This window comes from Pocillopora damicornis, chromosome 2 (assembly GCF_964200805.1).
Source record: "Pocillopora damicornis chromosome 2, jaPocDami1.2, whole genome shotgun sequence".
Taxonomy (NCBI): Eukaryota; Metazoa; Cnidaria; class Anthozoa; order Scleractinia; family Pocilloporidae; genus Pocillopora; species Pocillopora damicornis.
This window is the reverse complement of record NC_142671.1, coordinates 30804807-30824452: the sequence shown is the minus strand read 5'-3', so window position 1 is coordinate 30824452 and position 19646 is coordinate 30804807. Positions and strand designations below refer to the sequence as shown.

The following is a 19646-nucleotide window of genomic DNA, read 5'->3' as shown; positions in this document are numbered from 1 at the left end:
TGCGTTTTGGTAGTCATTCATAAAAAAAAAAAAAAAAAAAATTTTTCCCTCAATTTATTGTATTCAGAATTAATGACGGGTATCGCCCTTCATTTACAAACACACATCGCAAAGGATTTTCTAACGTTTTACTAACATTTAATGCACACAGGTCATTCAAAATCTTTTATATTTGAAATACAAACGCAACATGAATTTTGAGCCTCTTTTGCATTGTAAAATACTTTCAAACTATAACCTTTTTAGCAATATAAAAGGTGAAGAGAAATATACATATACCAGGCCTCAGCTGGCGAGTAACTTGACAACAAAATGGAAAATCGCTAAGAAACAGAAGTTATTACAATCTAGTAACCTTAGGGGAAGACTATGGAACCTATCGTTATCTTCTTGTAGTTATGCAAAGAAAGATTTACGTGATTTTCCATAGTCTCCTTGTACTATTTGGCGACGAATGAACCCTCCCCCCCTCCGTTTCCCCTGGAAACCATGGGATCCCCCAAAAATTCTCCTCGCCTGACTCAGACGAGAAATAATGATTTGTCCCCAACGAGAGGGAAAATTAATCGTAATACTGCATTGTGATTCTAGTACAGCATTTAAGAACGTTGCTGTTTTCAGTACTTTAACGCAACATATCATAAATGGAAAGAATTTAAGAACTACGAAATCGAGCAAATGTGAATGAATGAGTGGCCCGTAATCGGATCCTTGTGTTTGCGCAAAGATCTCTTGGATCGTCACGGGGCAAGCATTGCAAGTACATACATAAATACAACTGAAAAGACTAAAGTGATTTATTTCCTCGCGACTTATGGCTAATTCTGTGATATGTCGAGACCATTACGCGATGACGATTTCAAAATAGCCCTCACGCTAGGAGAGATGTTTCTAGGTATATTTTATAACATATTTCGTGGTAATTCTAATAGAAACTTATAGAAACTTACAATTCCCTCGTATCAACATTATCTTAAACCATTTATGATAAAAGCGCGACGAAAAAATGATTTATCTCTCCAAAATCGTTTTTTTAGACGACGAAACAACCTTTCGCCATATATTTCCCTCGAGCAACTTGCCATGTTTGCCCCAAGGCGATCTCAGAAAAGATCTCAGTGGTCCAGCGGTCTGAGCGCTGGACTCTGGGTCTGACGGCCCGGGTTCGAGTCCTGGCCGGGGCACTACGTTGTGGCCTTAAGCAAGCCGCTTCACTCACCTTGCTTCGTCTTCTCGGATAAGACGTTAAGCCGGAGGTCCCGTCTCCTGCAGGGTTTGGGGTAGGAGACGTTAATTTCCCACGCACGAGATTACTGTGTGATGGATGTCCTCCCCTGGGTTGGGTTGGGTGGATTTAAGAGGGGTAGTGCCTCGTATGGGACTCCATGTCCCGCTGCACTAACCCATTTGGCGTCCGTCTATCCGTAGACGTACCCAATAAAGTTGTTATAAAAAACTGTAACAAAGATTTTACATAATTACGTGAACCTATTCGACAAACTTCATTAAAAGGAGACTGTAGCGCGTAAAACTCATCAGAAACTCATGGCCGCACACTCATAAATCAAGCAACAAAGGAAGTGTCCTCGAAGACTGGTAACGATATATTAATCGCTTAGTGCGTAATTAAATATTTATAATGCTGCCTGTGAAGTCCGTGTATAATTTGAAAACTGAACTGATTCGTAAATCATTCTGTCCCAAATTTTATGATATCCAGATCGCCTTCCGGTCGAGATTACATTTAAGGTAAGCAGCGCATTATATTATCCTAATCTTATCTGAATTTTTTTGATATTCCTAATCATATCAGTGTCACTCTAGTAAGATCTCTTTATCTTCGCTGAAAATATAAAGAAGGCAGTTTGAACTTATCTCCCCTTTTGGATTAAAAAAAATGACCTGGACTCATCAAATACTTTTAATCCCTTCAAAGGTATAGATATATCGCTCAATAATACTTTTTTTTTTTTTTCGAAAATGAGACGATGCTGTGGAAATGATCCGCTTCCCTTGCATAATTCCTGATCAAGAAGTCATTGAGCAAGGATCTTGACAGGATTAGAGTCGGTTTACACTTTACAATTTGGGAATGGCCTGCGTAAAGAAACCTTTTTTAACGAAGCAGTCGAACTTTACTCAAAAGTTTGTTAATTTGAAGATCTTTATTACGTCTGACGTAAACTCATCCATCTTAAATCTATCGAAACGTTGAGCTTTCATTTAAAGTTGATGTTTTTCTTATGTAAGTCTCTCTTAATCGCTGGGAATTTTCAGGTAATTACGGTCAGTTACAGTAAAAAGTCATATGCTCATTAAACGGTTACTTTGACTGAGCAAGAACAGGACATTTTCGGAAAGTTTATGATTCTATTGAAGGGTTACATCTGTTTCAGTTGCGATCAGTGATTAACGGGTTTAAAGTGCAAATGTTGAACAGTATAGTTGAACTTGTTCGAATGTTTGTTAATCACAGATCATTATTAGGTTTTCTTGCTAATTTGGAAGAGGGTCTCACGGCAAACGGTTAAAATTTTGGCCATTTTATGGCAAACGGTTACAGTCATTCCATTGCTATCAACACAAATGTTTTTTATGGTTTCTTTCTTTATGACTATCAGTTCAGTTAAAACTTGTCATTTAGCCAACGGCTAAATGTTTTGGTCATTTTGTGGCTATCGGTTAATCCAATAGAGACTCTCTTATAAATAACATCATGATCTTGTCAATGGTGCCATGGCGAAATTTTGTTTAAAGTTAATGCCTTTTAATTTGTTTGATATGTCACTCTCCCTTGATCGTTGGAAATCGTGTGGCAATTATGGTCAGTTACATGTGCAAAAAGAAGTCAATTGCTCATATCAACTGTTGATTAATTGATAAACGGGGCATTTTCCGCAGGCACGCGGCTTTCTTAATGAGGAACATCTTTGTTAGTCTCGATGATTTACGGGTTGAAAGATCACGTGGTGTCCATAAGCCAAAATTGGAATAAAATATGTACAGTTGACAATTTTTAACAATAGGAGTTTAAGGCTGATTATATTCATAGAAAAAAAATCATAGTTATCCTCATTGATCACACTTAGAGTTGTAGTGAGGCGAAAAACATGATCAGAAGAGGTATCTTGGTGCTTTTTGGACTTAGATAAGAATTGTTTCTGTAATATATGGCACCTTACAGCAAAGCTGACACAGATGCGGTCAATTCAATTGAATCGCGTTCAGAAAAGTTTAGCCGATATGTAAGTATAACTTTGGTTCGTTGAGAAGGTTTTGTATCGTTTTCGTCTTCCCTTTTTTCGTTTTTGTTTGTTTTTTTGTTTGTTTCCTTTTTTCGGTTCAAACTAGCATGTACTGATTTAAAGCGTTACCATGGTGATAGTTAGTTTTTCATAAAAATTCCGCGCGCCCATATTTCGACTTGTGAACAAAAAGTTGCTTATCTTTTTGTCGCGTTTGAATGAAATTAATGGAGGTTGTGGAAAGATAGAACCAGACATCACTAGATAAATTTTCTTAATGTGCTGACAATTATGATTTTCAAAATTTTCTGTGCTGTTGTTAAAGGCCACTGGTAAAATAATCTTCGAAAGTTGGTTAATATGCGATTTATTCGAATACAGTTTTCTTTCCTTCTCAGTGCCTTTGTTTACTTTTTCTCAGAGATATTTACAACCGTATATTAACATTTAGGCAGCATTTTTACCCTAATCCCACAAAGCAGTTTAATGTGCAAAGTAACATCGTTTGGAACGTATACGTAGTCAATTACAGAGTGTGTCCGCTATTACGCTGTTTCCAGTCGGGGAGTTTTGTTTCAGTGGCTGAAACAAGTGCATTAAGTCTTTAATCGTTGCTTCCCCCGTACTTGTATTACAGTCTTAATTATTAAAATATTTAGTTAACCAGTCGTTTCGTATATACGGTCGTTTCGTACTCAGTCGATATGTGCCCAGATAGGACCATTCGTACCCAGTCCGTTGAGTCGTTTCTTACCAATATTATTAGTAAGGTATGTTTACCATGTTAAGTATGTTTAAAGTAAGGTCAGTTTCTTCAGTATCTAAAATCGCAATATTACCTGAGTTAAATTAATTAAAAGAAGTTTTGCTTATGTTCATTTTTGATTCGCCACCGAATCCAACACCTGGAACCAAAAGTATGCGGTCTGGGACTCATAAGACAGACGCAAAGAATAACTCTACCAGATACACATACATATTAATTTTCCATCGTACATGAACTATGCTTGCAACCTGTTTTGTTATCAAAGTCTCAATTTTTAGAAATAATAAAGCTGAATCGAATGACATTCTTTTGTTTTCTATCGGGAAGACTAGCAGATATATTTCTTCTCCGTTAATACCAACAGGAAAAAAAAGTCACACCTACCTTATCTGAGGCTCTAATTAGCTACTCTCGTTAAGAAAGTGACAAGCATAAAATATAGACAGTCCTATCAAAAAAATCACGCTTACCTTGCTCTAGGCAATAATTTAGTTGTTTCTTTAATTTTAATGGTATCTTGCTCTTTTGACTCTACCAACTTGTCGTACGCAACAATCGTCATCTCTTCACGCGCTCGCGCGCGAGGTATTTTGAATGAATGTATACTAAGACGGACACGAATCGACCAGTGGTTCGGGTACAAACCGACTCAAACTGGGTACGAATCGTCTGAATTTGGGTATGAAACGACCGAGGGTATGAAACCTTTCCATACCTTTCAATCTGCACACTCTCCTTGAAGTAGATCAGCGCTGACGCTAATTTAATCGAGAAGAAATCAGAACAGCTCACTAGGGCTTCTGAGACTTCTCGCTCAGGATTATATTAATTGCGTTGCAGTATGTAGTGTTGTTATAATGATGATCTTGTGCAAATAAATAAATAAATAAATAGATAAAAACAAAAAAAAAACAGCCCACTAACTTTGAACAATTTACGGTCCGATTTTAATATCATGCGAGTGGTCTTTTTCCTTTCCTTTTTTTTACGTTGTAAACACTTACCTTATGTTGGTGTTAGAACGGAATATTTTTCCCATTTAACTAACCTTTTTCCTTTGTTATCCGGTTTTGCTTTGAGAAATTTTGATACAACAGAAGTCCGGATCATTAACCGTTCCTTCTAGAAATGGACGCACATCGATATCAATTCTGGCATTATCTGGACAATATATTCAAACAAAACATATCCGCATTGCAGTGGTTCTGATCTGACATGGATTTGGTTTACAAAATTCTAAGTAAAGACGGATGCAATTGACATCTTAACATCCTTTTTGCCACGAAATCTAGATCATGAGATAACTGACCACAACCAAGCAAATTGTTACAGCAGCTGTGTACAAGGGGCATTTCCCAAATGAATCCCCGATGCACGAATACATGCAAGCCCTCAGCAAAAACCTTTTTCAATATTCAGCCTGACAACTTTTCTTGGGGGAAGGTCCTTCGTCCTAACTGCTGTTATCAGCATTTTCAGTTTGTGATCTATTAGCATACATCATCAGAACAATTGACTAATTACCGTGTTAGCACACGTTCGCTCGCTCCGAGGAAATTCTATAATTAACTCATATTTATTTTAACACTTCGTCGCTTTTAAAAAATGCTTTCACGAAACTCTTCTTAGTATACTCAAAGCCTTCTTCACCTTATTTCTATCAAGCAATAATTATTATTTGACATTCGCAACGAACGGTGAAAAATTTAATTCGAAATCTGTCTCTTAAAATTTCGGAACTGTCTTTCCCTTTGTCAATTGGGGAGGCGTGCGTCAGTGCTTAAAACAAAAAAATCACTATAGAATTACTACCGTGCAGATTGAAGTCAAATAGAAGAATTGGTCCACTTTGAATTGAAACTACCAGTTTGATGAAGTTCACAGTATTAAAAAGTCTGGTTTAACACAAATTTTCATTCTGAATTTCGAATTAAAACCCGAGTTGTTTACTGTTTAAAGACGGAATTGGTATTCATGACCGGCAGGTGTGTTTGTTTTAAGCACCCATACCGTCCATTAGTATGTATTATAAAATCGTAGATGGTAAATTATCAGCCGTTCGCACTGAAGTCGTATGAAAGACACAGGTAAGTTTTAAAATATTTCTTGTTGTGGTTTTCCTTTCAACGCACCTAATGGTAGTATACTCTATTATTTTCAATGAGACAAAATTTGGTAATGGTTGTTAGGAAGACATGCATATTATGTGTTTTTAAAGCTAGGGGTGTAATTTAAGCGGGTTATTTGCAGTTAAAGAGTATAGCGCGATCTGTGAAGAAAAAGCGAAAAGAAAAGACAAAAACAGACAAAAGCAGAAAAGAATGTAAGAATTTAACAATCGATCTTAAATGCGATCTTAAATAAATTCTTGGAGCTTTACAGGAAACAAGGAAAATATTCATTTTTGAACGGTTTCCGCTCTTTTGTATTCGTATGGGAAATTAAAAAAATTCCCATTAAAGGAAGTTTAACTTTTTCCCCCAGATTAAGCGATGGTTTGTTTTAAAGGAAAGGAAACTGAGTTCAAATTTAGAATTATCCTGGTCAATGTTTTCTTTTGTACGCGCTCTTATTGAGAAAAATAGTTGAAGTTAAGTCCCAGCGAGGTTAACCATAAAATGGTTTCTATTTAAATTTGGGTATGATTTTCCACGTAAATTTCAACAGATAAGTTGGCATTTCGATTACTATTAAAGATGAGCTTTTCCTTTGAAATTTTAACTGATTTTCAATAAAATGATGCCATTCTGTGACATTTCCATTTTCATTTAAGACTTTTCATTTCGATCCATCCTGAACATGGTGAATGGCACAATCCTTAATTCCTTTGTTTTCTATCCTAAATTTGGTTAAAATTCCATCTTTATTGCCCAGTGAGCCTGAAGAAATCGTGAGGCCTACAGGAAGGGGTTGAAAATTAGGGAGTTGAGAATGCTAACATTCGTGTGCTTCGTTTTCAGAAGAGGTACGAGATTTCTAACCAAGGACGTTGAACCACACAACAGTTTTAAATGGCTTACAACATCTGGTTAATCCTTAGTGTTGCCTTAGCAAACTTCGACTATTTACGGGCGGAAATCTATGAAAAGAGTAAGAAAAATTTCATTAGTTGATCAGGCACCTGTAAGTAGCGAACATGGTCATTCTGAGTGTCCGTCGGGGTTTAGTCTGCAACTCACGCTTGCAACGCGCGGTGATGCCCGCTAACTGCGAAAGACTTTGAAATGGGTTATTGAACGAATCGGGGTTTGAAGTGAGTAACAATACTGGATGAAAATTTGATATGGTCAGTTAATGCAGGGCGAACCCTTGCTTTTAGCAGCTATTTTGGAGAAAAGGGCGAGAGAAAGATTTTAGCAACTGATTCATGGACATAGTATTCAGAAAAAGTCCTTTTTCTCACAATAATCTTGCTCAAATGTACGATCTTTCCCTCCATTACCTTTCGTTATCTCTACCAAGAAAACTTCAGCGCATTTAGCAGGACGCTTTTGTCTCACAAACCTGGCGTTCATCGGAGGAATTTTCTTACTTAGTTGGTTGAACATTTGACTACTTATTCGGACCTGGCTGAGGTTGAAATCCTTGCAAAGTCTTTAAATTTTTCTTTTCTCCCTCTCTGGAGACAAATGTCTACCATTTTCCCATTGATTCAAGCATAATTTATCGGTCGTGGAATGTCAGTAGAACACAAAACAATCATGTTTTTTCCTTTTCATTGCTGACTCTTGTACTCTACTCTTTCACCTTTACACCTACTAATCCCGTTGTTGTGGTCTGCAAAGTGTAACGTGATTCATATGACGATTGAAAGAAAATAAGACAAACAAACCTTTCAACCAGACTGTTTGAGGAAGATTTATAGTGAAGAGCTTCCGAGAGATAAGCTTTGTTTCATTGACAGTTTTTGAACTGAGTAGCTGCTTCCTTTCATAAAATGCGCGACACTTTGAGTTACAAGTGTTTGCGATACTAAGAGAAATAACAATAACAAATGCAAAATTAAAGTGCTGCAAAATAAGCCATCTTCATAACACTCGTACTAAGGAAAGTATTGAAATATCAGTAAAGATAATTGGATAACACGGGTGCATTTATTAGTACAGAGTTTTGGATACAAAAATTTTTTTTAGTTGTTTTTGAGAGATTAAGAAAAAAGAAAAATCCTTTACTTCCGAAACTAGAGGCGGAATTCTGGTCAAAATCAGCAACGCACATCGCATATGAGTTAAAGTAGCTGAGTGCTTGTCTTGGCGCGTCCGCTCAACTCACAGGAAATGTCAGAGCTCTTTTGACAGCTACCTAATTCGAAGATGGTAGCTGTCAAAAGACAGCGGGAAAAGGCAGCTTTTCGTGTCTTTTCCGCGTTTTATGGCAAAATTTTAATCATGATAATATATATTCTTTGTTTTGGGCCCCTGCGAAGCATGTAGGTTGGGTTTATGCGGAAATCGAAAGGCGCCGCTTCGTTAACAGCTGTTGTCCTCGAAAATTGCATTTGTTTTCTTTGCGGTATCATAGATGGTGAAATATACATGTAAGATGTAGTTTGCGAATTGAAGTTTTCGTCAGGCTTTTTTTTCCTTTTGGGTGAGCAGTTAGGGATAGCTTCTCTTTGCTGGTAGTCCACACAGCTGTCCGCGTGGTGTAAGGTGCATGACTTGTAATGTGGAGGTTCAAATTCTTCGCTCAGACTCTTAATAGGGTTTTGTTTCTCTAGTTACAACTTCAGCTCCTTCTTTGCACCTTGCATAAGGCCAGTTTTCTTTTTTTCCTTTTTTTGATTTACTACACGCTTTATTTACTTAGTTTAGTAAATTCTCTTCAAAGATAACCTGTACTTTAGTAGTTATTGTAAAATATTAAGCAGTTCAGCCTTTTGCAATATGATCTTTCAATAAACTGTCTATCTATTTATCTATCTATCTACCTGTCTATTTATCTACGTCATATGTTCGTGTATTTACAGTGTCCGTAATTAGCATAATGGTGCAACAGACATCGACAGTTGAATTAATGTTCTGTTTTTCTAATTTTAGAGGTGGGTAATCGAACTTCTCTCCATATTGATGGAAACATCACACTTGGAGGTCTCTTTCCAGTCCATCGCCGTAGTAGTACGACAGAGAACGCTTGTGGGGACATAGACCTACTTCCTGGATACCAGTACCTCGCTTCCATGCTGTATGCTCTTGAAGAAATAAACGACAGTCAGGACATTCTTCCAGGAATTAAGCTCGGGGCGAAAATATACGACACTTGCCGAAGTCAGACGATTGGTTCCCAAGGCGCAAAAGAAATAATCAAGTACACTCTTAGTGAAGAAAATAGCATTGCACCGCTAGCAGGTGTCGTCGGACCATTCCGAAGTGACGTGTCTGTAGCTGTTGCAAATTTGCTACGTGTCTTTAACATCCCTCAGGTCAGCTACGGCTCAACTACCCCAGTTCTAAGCAATAAAGATCTCTACGGTTACTTTTTACGCACTGTCCCGTCAAATTCGTATCAGGGCAAAGCAATGGTGGATGTTGTTCGTCACTTTGGATGGAGTTACGTCATGACCGTGTATTCCCCGGGGGAGTATGGAGAGAGAGGCATGGTCAAATTCTATGAAGAGGCAGAACGTGCGGGGATTTGTATTGCAAACAAGAAAAAACTTCCTTCTTTCCCGACGGAGGAAGATTTTGACAAAACCATTCAAGAACTCCTTGAAATTAGGAAGAAGAATTTCCGCGGAAAACTAGATGCTGTTGTTCTGTTTTGTATTCAGCGAGATAATAAAGGCTTAGTCCGTGCAGCACAAAAAGTGTTGAAAAATGGAGACAGATTTTATTGGCTTGCAAGCAATGCGTGGGGAGATCGAAAACAAGTAACAGACGGAGCAGAAGAAGCAGGTGAGGGAGCCATCACTATGAATTATATTGAAGGCGAAGTTGACTCCTTCAAGAAAAAGTTTTTGAACATGAAACCGTCCCTGAACAAGTACGGTCGATGGTTTGAAGAATTCTACCAAAAAACATTGAAGTGTAAGCTCAAAAATGCTAAAAAACAACTTAATTACAAACAGGAATGTTCAGCAAATAAATCTCTTCCTAATGACATGGAGATCGGGCCTGTCCGTGTTGTGATAAATGCTATGTATGCTATGGCGCATGCGCTCAACAACATGCATTTGACACTGTGCTCTGGACAGCATGGTCTATGCAACAACATGAAGAATCTGAAACGGGAACAATTCTTGACCTTTTTAAAGAATGTGTCTTTCCCAGATGCGTCACTTGATTTTAACGTGACTTTCAACCAAAACGGAGATGTAGATGGAAATTATAACGTGCTGAATTTCAAAAAAGTGGATGGACGATATAGGCACTTTATCGTTGGAAACTGGAGCGGCGCATTGAATGGGGATGGAAAAATCCAAGGAAAAATCAGATTAGATGACGACAAGATTGTGTGGGGTGGAGGAAAAAAAATCACTCCATTATCTTATTGCAGCAAAACGTGTCCGGCCAAGCAGATAACAATTCCAGAAATTACCAACGCTCGGTGCTGTTGGCGATGCGAGGGCTGCAGTTCGAATGATATCATTATAAATAACACATGCTCACTTTGTGGAGAAGGAAAGATACCAGACACCAACAGGACAAAATGCTTCAAACTGCCAGTTGTCTCCCCGACTTGGAGTGACACTCCTGCGCAAGTTTTAACCGGATTCATATCTGCTGGAATTATTGCCAGCATTGCCACTGCTGTGATTTTCATCTTGGAAAGGAAACACCGCATTGTAAAAGCCTCTGGAAGAGAGCTTAGCGCAATTCTATTCATGGGAGTCTTTTCGTGTTATATTGCCGCGTTATTGCATTTTGTGAAACCGCAGACCACAATCTGCGGCGCCAAACGCTTTACTGACAGTGTTTCAATGACAGCATGCTACGCGCCTGTCTTATTACGAACAAACCGCATTTATCGCATATTCAAGGCTGCCCAGAAGTCAGTTCGGCGACCGACGATGGTAAGCCCACTGTCACAAACATTTGTAGCCCTTGGTATTATCGCTTCTCAGTGTCTAATAACAATGATATGGGTTTTATCAAAACCTCCCCTGGTTGTGGAATATTACGGCTATAAAGACCGCGTAATTCTAGAGTGCAGCACGGACGACTTCAGTTTGGCAATAAACTTGTGTTTCAACGTCATTTTAATGTTTATCTCGACCGTGTATGCATTTCGAACCCGGAATTTTCCAAGAAATTTTAACGAAGCTAAGTATATCGGCGTGACGATGTACATATCATGTTCTGTGTGGATAGTGTTCCTTCCTTGTTACCTAAACGCGGCTAACAGCATTTGGAAATCTTACTTTTTGTGTAGTTCACTGTTTCTCATTGGAACAATAACTCTGTTAGGACTTCTCGTGCCAAAAGTTTTTCTCGTTTATTTTGGCACCACAGTTGAACCGTGTGGGGATACTACACTTACAGGGACAATGGATGATAAGAGCAGAAGCGAACATCGTAGGGATACTATGACCATGGTGTCCTAATTATGAATTCCTTAATTATAGTCATTTATAAGCCAAGTCCCCAAGCTTCCAAGTTAACCAACACAACTTAGAAAACAAAAAAAGAACTCGGCTATAAGCCTGCAAGGCAATGAGACCTTTTGTCTCAATCAATGGCGACCGAGCGAAGATCAGCAAAGTTATAAATTAGTTATTCAAAATGTGCAATGTAATGTGTTGGCGAAGAAATTTGTGAGCAAAACTTTAATTCATGCTTGATGGCAGAGTAATAAGCCCGATTTGAAGACCATGATTATTTTAGGTGATTTCTTAGTATTGTGCATAAAAATCACGTGATCTTTCGGATGAGCGCGTGCGCATTCCGAGAGCACGATATTATTTTTCAATCAATGGACCAGATGAAGAGATGCGATTGCTCTTTTTATTGTATGATTTTGGTGTACAAATTGTCTCCTTCGAATCTGAGAAATTAGAAAAAAATCATCGAAAGGAAAAAAAAGATACAACTGAAAACATGCGCGAAGCCGGTATCTTGAAAGCAACGAATCGCGGAACGTTTTGTGTCGATGTCGTTTAAATTTGCATGATTTTTACAAATTGTTCCATATGCTCGAGGTTTTTCTATCTGTCAAGTTTCTTTCAAGTGTTTCTTTTCAGACCCTTGCTTTCAGTTAGCGCAAATTGTACCGTGAACCAATGAAATGACACGCATGATTAGTGCCAGTACAGGCATAAATGGGGTAAGTTTGGTCCATTATATCTCCTAAACAAGCATGGTGACCTGTCTTTTTTACTGTATTTTCGAAACAGACATTGATAGGGAACATTTGAGGGAAGTTAAAAATTTTTTTCGATAACTGTTCTGAGGAATCACCTTAAAAGTAATTTATCGTCAATTTACATGAAGTACTCAAACTATCGTTTGAGGTAAAACTGAAAATATATATTCTTGTCTTCTTCCTAGGTTTAAAATGTGTAAAACAGTGAAATTAAACATGAGAAAGAGAATTTAACAATCTCTTGACCGGAGTCAATTTTCTGATCAGCAGTCGAGCTTCTTTTTCAAGAGGGACGTAATACACGGAAACTCTTGTGCCCAGCCTGTCTTCGGATAAATTTTCGGATAAATTTTCGCCGATTTATCGCTTGAAAAAGATCAAATATAATGAATTATAAACAAATATTTATTTCGTAAGCTCTACCAAACGACAGGGCATGAGAAAGAAGGCAAAAGATGCTCACAGGTACATAGAGCAATAAAAGTGAAAGGTCAGACTCGATGACTCTACACAGACGATCTCAGAAGTAATTTTCTATCAACAGTCGATCGTGGCCATTCAACGATTAAACTTTCGATTGTTATGAGAGTCACCAGTGAGTCTTGGTAAGATCTTGGGATTAAAGTTCAATCAATTTTGGAATTTACTACTCGTGGCCATACCAAGATTGGACTTTCGATTGTAATGAGAGTCGCTACTGAGTCTTGGCAAGATCTTGGGATCAAAGTTCAATCAATTTTGGAATTTACTACTCGTGGTTACTCCACGATTGGACTCTCGATTGTTATGAGAGTCGCTAAAGTCTTTGTAGAATCTTGGGATTAAAGCTTAATCAATTTCGAAATTTACTGCTCTCTTGTCCTTTAATGTTGACGCTTCTGCTTTCTGCCTTTTTGGATTAACTTTATTTGGCAGGTGAAAACTAGCAATATTTTACAGTTAAACCAAAAGATTAGGATGGAGCCATGAACATTTAATTTTATTTGGGGTTTCAGAATTATTCTTCCATCTTTTTCAATGCTCGAATCTTTTCACTCCCAAGATCTTGCTAATAGTTCTCCTTATTGTTTGCCATACAATTCTTATGATACGTATTTGGAGAATTTGGTATTGGATCAACAAATAATTCCCTATGTGATATTTTGATTGATATTGTTCTTCTCATCGCCTGTCCGCTCGATATGGTATTAGTCTCCTTTCTTGGTCACCCATGGGAATAAAAGGGTTCACCCCTTAATTGGAGTGACTAGCATCTAATTTCTCACCACTGAATGACACATCAATGTCATGAGAATAAAGGAAATAATCACCAATAAATTCTCCTTGTCAGCACCTCAATAAATTTACAGAGAACAGTATGGAGAATATGAACACTGATGAAAGTGGAAATGTGATCATCGCAATAAATTTTCCAATTTAAGCAATTGGAAAGAAGAAGCCTGAAAAAAATCAGGGCTTCAACGGGATTCGAACCCGTGACCTCCGCGATACCGGTGCGATGCTCTACCAACTGAGCTATGAAGCCACACATTGGGAGCGAGGTCAATTTATTGAGTTCATATCTTCCCGTGCAGTGAAATGATGTGGAGTTTATATGAAATAATTCATATTTGTACTGCGGTTGTAGATGAAAGTGGAAATGTGATCATCGCAGTAAATTTTCCAATTTAAGCAATTGGAAAGAAGAAGCCTGAAAAAAATCAGGGCTTCAACGGGATTCGAACCCGTGACCTCCGCGATACCGGTGCGATGCTCTACCAACTGAGCTATGAAGCCACACATTGGGAGCGAGGTCAATTTATTGAGTTCATATCTTCCCGTGCAGTGAAATGATGTGGAGTTTATATGAAATAATTCATATTTGTACTGCGGTTGTAGATGAAAGTGGAAATGTGATCATCGCAGTGTTGCTTAAATTGGAAAATTTACTGCGATGATCACATTTCCACTTTCATCTACAACCGCAGTACAAATATGAATTATTTCATATAAACTCCACATGAACACTGATGTTAGGCGTAAAGGTTGACGCATGCGTGCAAGGAGCAGAAACTAATTCAACCTCAAAAGTTCTTCCCAAACCTGTAGGGAAGCTCTTTGCTGCATAAACGAATATGCAATAAATAAAAGTAACGCGCATTTTCAATTTCTCTTTTACAAAACATTTCTGCCAAAACAAGCTGTCAAAGAGAAATGTATTCAAAAGAATTAATCGCAATATCAAAAGTTCTTGCTGTGCTTGAAAAAGCCAATTCAAAATAAAGATTTTAAAAAATTTCCCGCCGAGTATTAAGGACCTTACTTTTAGGTTGTTAAACCAATTGGAAGTACTGGTTAAAAGACAGAATTATCATCAAGCAAGAATTTTCCGTATATGTATTTTTAACTTATTCAAGTGTTGGAAAATTAATTTAAATAGTATATGAACACAAACCACTCAGTACAAATATATTATAAGCTAGATGATCATTTCCTATTTCTTTTGCGGTCTTACTTTGTAATTAGAGTAATTTATTCTAAATTTTTAATTTAACACTTTCAACATCCCTCTTTTGAAGGCGACCAAAGTTGTAAACTACTTGTATTTTTCATCCTCCGCACTTAGTTTGTTATCAGTTAACTCAAATGAACAGCAGGTAGCTCTTTTGGGGGCGGTACCTTGAATATACCATTTCTTCTTCGAATTCTCTGTTTATTCTGTTATTATGTAACAGTCTACAGAGGTTATTTCGCTCTTTAGACATCTTTTTGAAAGTAATTCTAATTTCGTCAATGGTCTATAATTTTTATATTTCCAATCTCGTTTCTGTTTCGCTCCATCTTAACCTCAAGAATATGAAATTTTTGGTAGAAAGTCGTTTTAAAAGGGTCAACATCCCGAGGGTACATACTTGGTATGCGGGATCTGTTTCACGTAACTTAACATGATTCGCTAGTGAGAAATAATGACGATCGTCAAGGATTGACGGCCTGATAACCGTCGTCTTTATAAGCTGGTGACTAACACTGTCCTAGGGAACCGAGCTAGACCCCGAGTAGAGGTAAAGGAAGTGTCAACTGTTAAAGAGTGTTAGAAATTGACCTAACATACTTCGCCCAAGAAAGAGTGTTTTTATTGTTTGCACGTTGGTAGTAACTACGAAGCGTTTCACTGCAAAATGCATTAGTCCGTAAATGGAAACTTGAAAATTGATTTTCATATGCTTACATGTCGTGGAGTGCTTTCTACCTTTTCGGTTTCCAAAGACGTCTTGCTGTGCACACCTGAAATGAGATAAATTAAAAGCTTTTACGACGAGCACAACAGAAATATTGTTGAGGAAAAATCATCTGACATGTCGTGATGGTGCGACAAAGCAGATCTATAAGTGCGTTCGCAATTTCTCTCCTCTGAATCTTTTGAAAATATTGCTCAAGGGAACGAAACGAAACAAGCCGGCTCTCAAATTGAAAAGGTAAGGGCATACTGGATTTTTGGCTGTATTGTTTTGATTCGAGATGTGAAGCTGAAAGAGTTTTAAATATTAATTTTAACAAGAGGCGGAATATTTCAAAAGTCAACGGTTTAAAAGAGATGGCAATTTTTTAATGATGCATTTACTTAAGTTCAATTGCTCCGCAGAGTATATTCATTACCTTTGGGTGAGTTAGTTTGGTTTTGATACCGGACACATTTTTGAAAATGGCGAGAACTACACCGCTAGAAAGCTTTTCCTCCAAATCCGAGAAACAGGGGAACTAATTTCAATAGCAACAGACAATGCAATATCCTCAATTTTACCTAATTATTGATACCATACTCTTGAATTTTTCTCGATTTTGCGACTGAAACACAGTGACTGTTAGCCTAAATCATTCTAACCAACTTTTCTATTCTTGTTTTGTTTCTAAAGAACAAAAGTATAAAACACCATAAGGCATAGTGCTTAAAATTCTCTTCTTACGCATAAGCCGTAGCTTATTACATATGTCACGCAAAGCTTGTAAAATCAGTAATGTATCGTTTATACGGTGAGTTCGAATTCGCGTCTTATATAGGCCGCGGATTGTTGTGTTGGTTTTTTTTTTTTTTAAATTTAAAAGTCCAGCCATTTTTTATTTCATTGCGTCTATCGCAACATACATTCTGTACGTAGTCTCTCATAACATTCTCCTGTCTTTTCATAGTCTAGTCCAGTTTTATATTTTCACTTTCCAAAGGTTGAGCAAATTATGTAACAACATGGAAGCCTTCTCAGCTTGGAGGGGATTTTTTCGCGCTGATTTCATAAGTGCTTTATCAGTAACCTCTTAGAAGATTCTCTCACTCCACGTAATCACACTCAGTTTTCCAGCAGAGCGTGGAGATGGAGATAATTCACCTACTCTCATTCACGGATTAATTACACTGCAAGAAAAGACCTTCCTAACCCTGAGCTGTTCCAGATTAGCTTAGTCCGTTAGTCAATAATTTAAGCAATAGGCTACACTTTCTATCGGTTTACTGGCGTAATAATCCGCGCAGGGTGTTAGGAGAACACGAAAAAAGTATGTTAATCCCGAGCCGGAGGCGAGTAATTTACAAACTTTCCGATGAAATAACTATGGGTTGACCTGTGCAATAAATGATAGGGTTTTTGACCAATCAGGCTCGTACTATGTTAATTATTTCATAATATTTCCACAACTCATGTGATACGATTCAGCAAATTCCTCATTTTTGACAGTTTTACTCGGCTCGCTAGCATCCATTAGGCATTCTGAAGAAACACTCAGCTAGATTGTTCTACATTACTTGATACTGATACGAAAAATCGACAAGAGTTTTCAGTAATTCTGATGATCTTTAGCTAAGAGTAATTTAGTAAAGAGTGATTTTGTTTCATTCCGCATGCGAAGAGCCGCGTTATCACGGTGTAGAAAAACATTTAGAATTTTAAAACGATGTGTTTTCAATCTAGCTAAGGTTACATGTTCTCTAATCTTAACTTACCACTTTATTATCTTCAACCATTTCGCTCGGCGTCGCCGTATGTAATTCGCCAGTAGTTCTTTGTTTAGTAATTATTTTCCCCTGACATTCATCGAAAATGGTGGCATGTACTGACAATTTCAGCTTTAAGGTGAGCAATTCATTAGAAAATATTATTTTTCCGATCGGGATAATTAAAGTTGAAATCAAAATTCTATAGATCAAATAGCCAGCTGCACTGATCAAACGTCGCGAAATATCATTTAAACGAGCCGATGTCAAGTTTCAAATTCAAATCAAGGCGGTGTGTGTGAAATCAGTCGAGTTCAGTGTCTTTTTCTGGAAGAAAGTATACAAATTTATGAACTAAAGTTGTTGGGAAACTGAAACGCTTTTGCAAACTGAAGGCCAAAATCTTACAAACAACCTCGAGTAACGAAAGGAATTTTCAGATTATTACACCAGAACTGAGGTAGGTTGATAGGTCTAATAAGTATCTATTTCTTGGTGTGGAAAATATCGCTCGATATCTCGTTCTAGAAAAAATCTCCTATAAGCTTATTTTGGTTTAATGAATAATTTCTCGGGGGTTTTTTAGAATGTGAAGATAACTTTTAACAAAGTACACTACGTGAATAATTAGCGAAGTCCGCCAGAGAATGACATGGTGTCGTCTGTGATATCCTGCCTTCATTCAAAAATAGCTGAAACGTCTTTTATTATTCAAAGACCTAGCTCAAATTTCAGCACTATCTCTCGTATTTCGAGTTTTTGATGGTTCTCGTAAGTTTCAGTCATATCTAAAGGACCTGTTTTAATTTCACTCGACGGGAACGAGGTAGATATGAGCTGCGTATGCAGTGTTTTCACTGCTTGTCTACTGAAACATCAGTGATATCACCTTGATATCGGGCGGGTCGAGAAAGTGCAACCAGTTATCTTTTTACAAGTCCAAAGACTCGCTGATTAGCACTGTTACGAGAAAAAAAATTTAAATGCTGTTTAGTAATGGAATATGGTTTAACCGGAGATTAAAACTTTCAATATATTTTTTCAAACTGAACGAGCAACAGTTAACTCTAAGCCTAACAAAATAGCTGTTAGAGCTCATTCTAAGGTCTATAATAAATTTCAAATCTGATTACATGTACAAAACTTCCAAATGCGCTAACCTTAGTGCAATTTCATGGAACTCTGCCTCACTTTATTCATGCACCAAACGAAAATCAGAGCTTTTAATTGATGAAAACGAATGAATAACTTTGTTTGTAGATGTCAGAAGTCATTTAGCGCTTATAAACACCGAAAAAAAGCCTTAAAACGGTCGTATTTTATTCCCTCGAAAACAAAATTTATTGGGTCAGATAAAAGTATCACCAGAAAAATTATTGTGACACTTAGAATATTTATTTTCCTCTAAAACATTTTTTACCTCGTAACCGAAAGTACGGTCCCTGGTCTTCCATGACTAATCTGATGATTTTTGAAAGTGAATAGACTTCAAAGATTATTGACAAGAAAGTATAATTAGGCGAGAGTCATGAAAAATAATTATGAAATACATACGCACAATATTCAGCTGTTTAAACAAAGTAACAGTAGAGTTTCTCAGGCTGATTAAACAATGATTGATAGGAAATTGGAGACATGTTTAGATGGTATATTGCAAATCTTTATGTATAAACATAATTGTGAAGCTGTTGTTTTATCGAAATATCCTTACATCCTGAGAAAGACTCTTGAAACTGAAAAAGGCACATACAAGGAAACGTTCATTAACACAACACGTTTGCGCGTGTTTATTTTCTTTTTGCTTATCTTTGTTTTAGTTACTTTTGAAGGAAGATTTTTTCCCCTTTTAACATCAGGTTGATTTCAGACGCATTCTAAAATCGGAGAGGTATAATATTTTTTGAACATTTCTATGATGTACCTGACTATGCATTGACTTCTTGTTAGGGGTAAAGCAAATATACACCACTGTTCTTAAAACTCAGCAAATTTTAAGGAGATTCAGAACAGCCACGATCATCAAATAGAAATCTCAGTTTGTATCGAAGGAAGATCACTAATTCGCATGTAAGCAAAATTATAAAAAAATTCACGAACGTTATTGGCTATCACTAGCCCAATTGGAGCTGTTGCCTCGCGTTTTGCTGAGTTGACAGTAGTTTTTTTTATGAAGACGTATGACAGATATCTAGTTTCTTTCGCAAATTTAGTTTTAATTCACTGATAACAGGACTTATTGTCGTTCAATTCTGTCCATAATCATACTCGTAATTAACAAATCGGGATCTCGCTTCGCGACAGTCCGATTTTGTCAATCACTCGTATGATTACAGACCGAATTGGACTCCACTTGGTTCAAGCACCATTATTT

General features: G+C 37.3%; 1 protein-coding gene across 1 annotated transcript; it reads left to right on the top strand.

Moving 5' to 3' along the window:
- Nucleotides 1–5839: 5839 nt before the first annotated feature.
- Nucleotides 5840–12549, top strand: LOC113686126 (metabotropic glutamate receptor 3-like). Its single transcript, XM_089191370.1, has 3 exons — nucleotides 5840–6098; nucleotides 6972–7101; nucleotides 9051–12549. Exons 2-3 carry the CDS (start codon nucleotides 7023–7025, stop codon nucleotides 11552–11554), a joined length of 2583 nt encoding a protein of 860 aa, XP_089047496.1. The 5' UTR covers nucleotides 5840–6098; nucleotides 6972–7022; the 3' UTR covers nucleotides 11555–12549.
- Nucleotides 12550–19646: the final 7097 nt, after the last annotated feature.

What these genes read in the sequence shown, in the direction of transcription:
- LOC113686126 (XM_089191370.1), top strand. Translation starts at nt 7,023, where the DNA reads ATGGCTTACAACATCTGGTTAATCCTTAGTGTTGCCTTAGCAAACTTC. An exon ending in GGCGGAAATCTATGAAAAGA is followed by an intron (nt 7,102 to 9,050) that starts GTAAGAAAAATT and finishes TTCTAATTTTAG; the next exon opens with AGGTGGGTAATCGAACTTCT.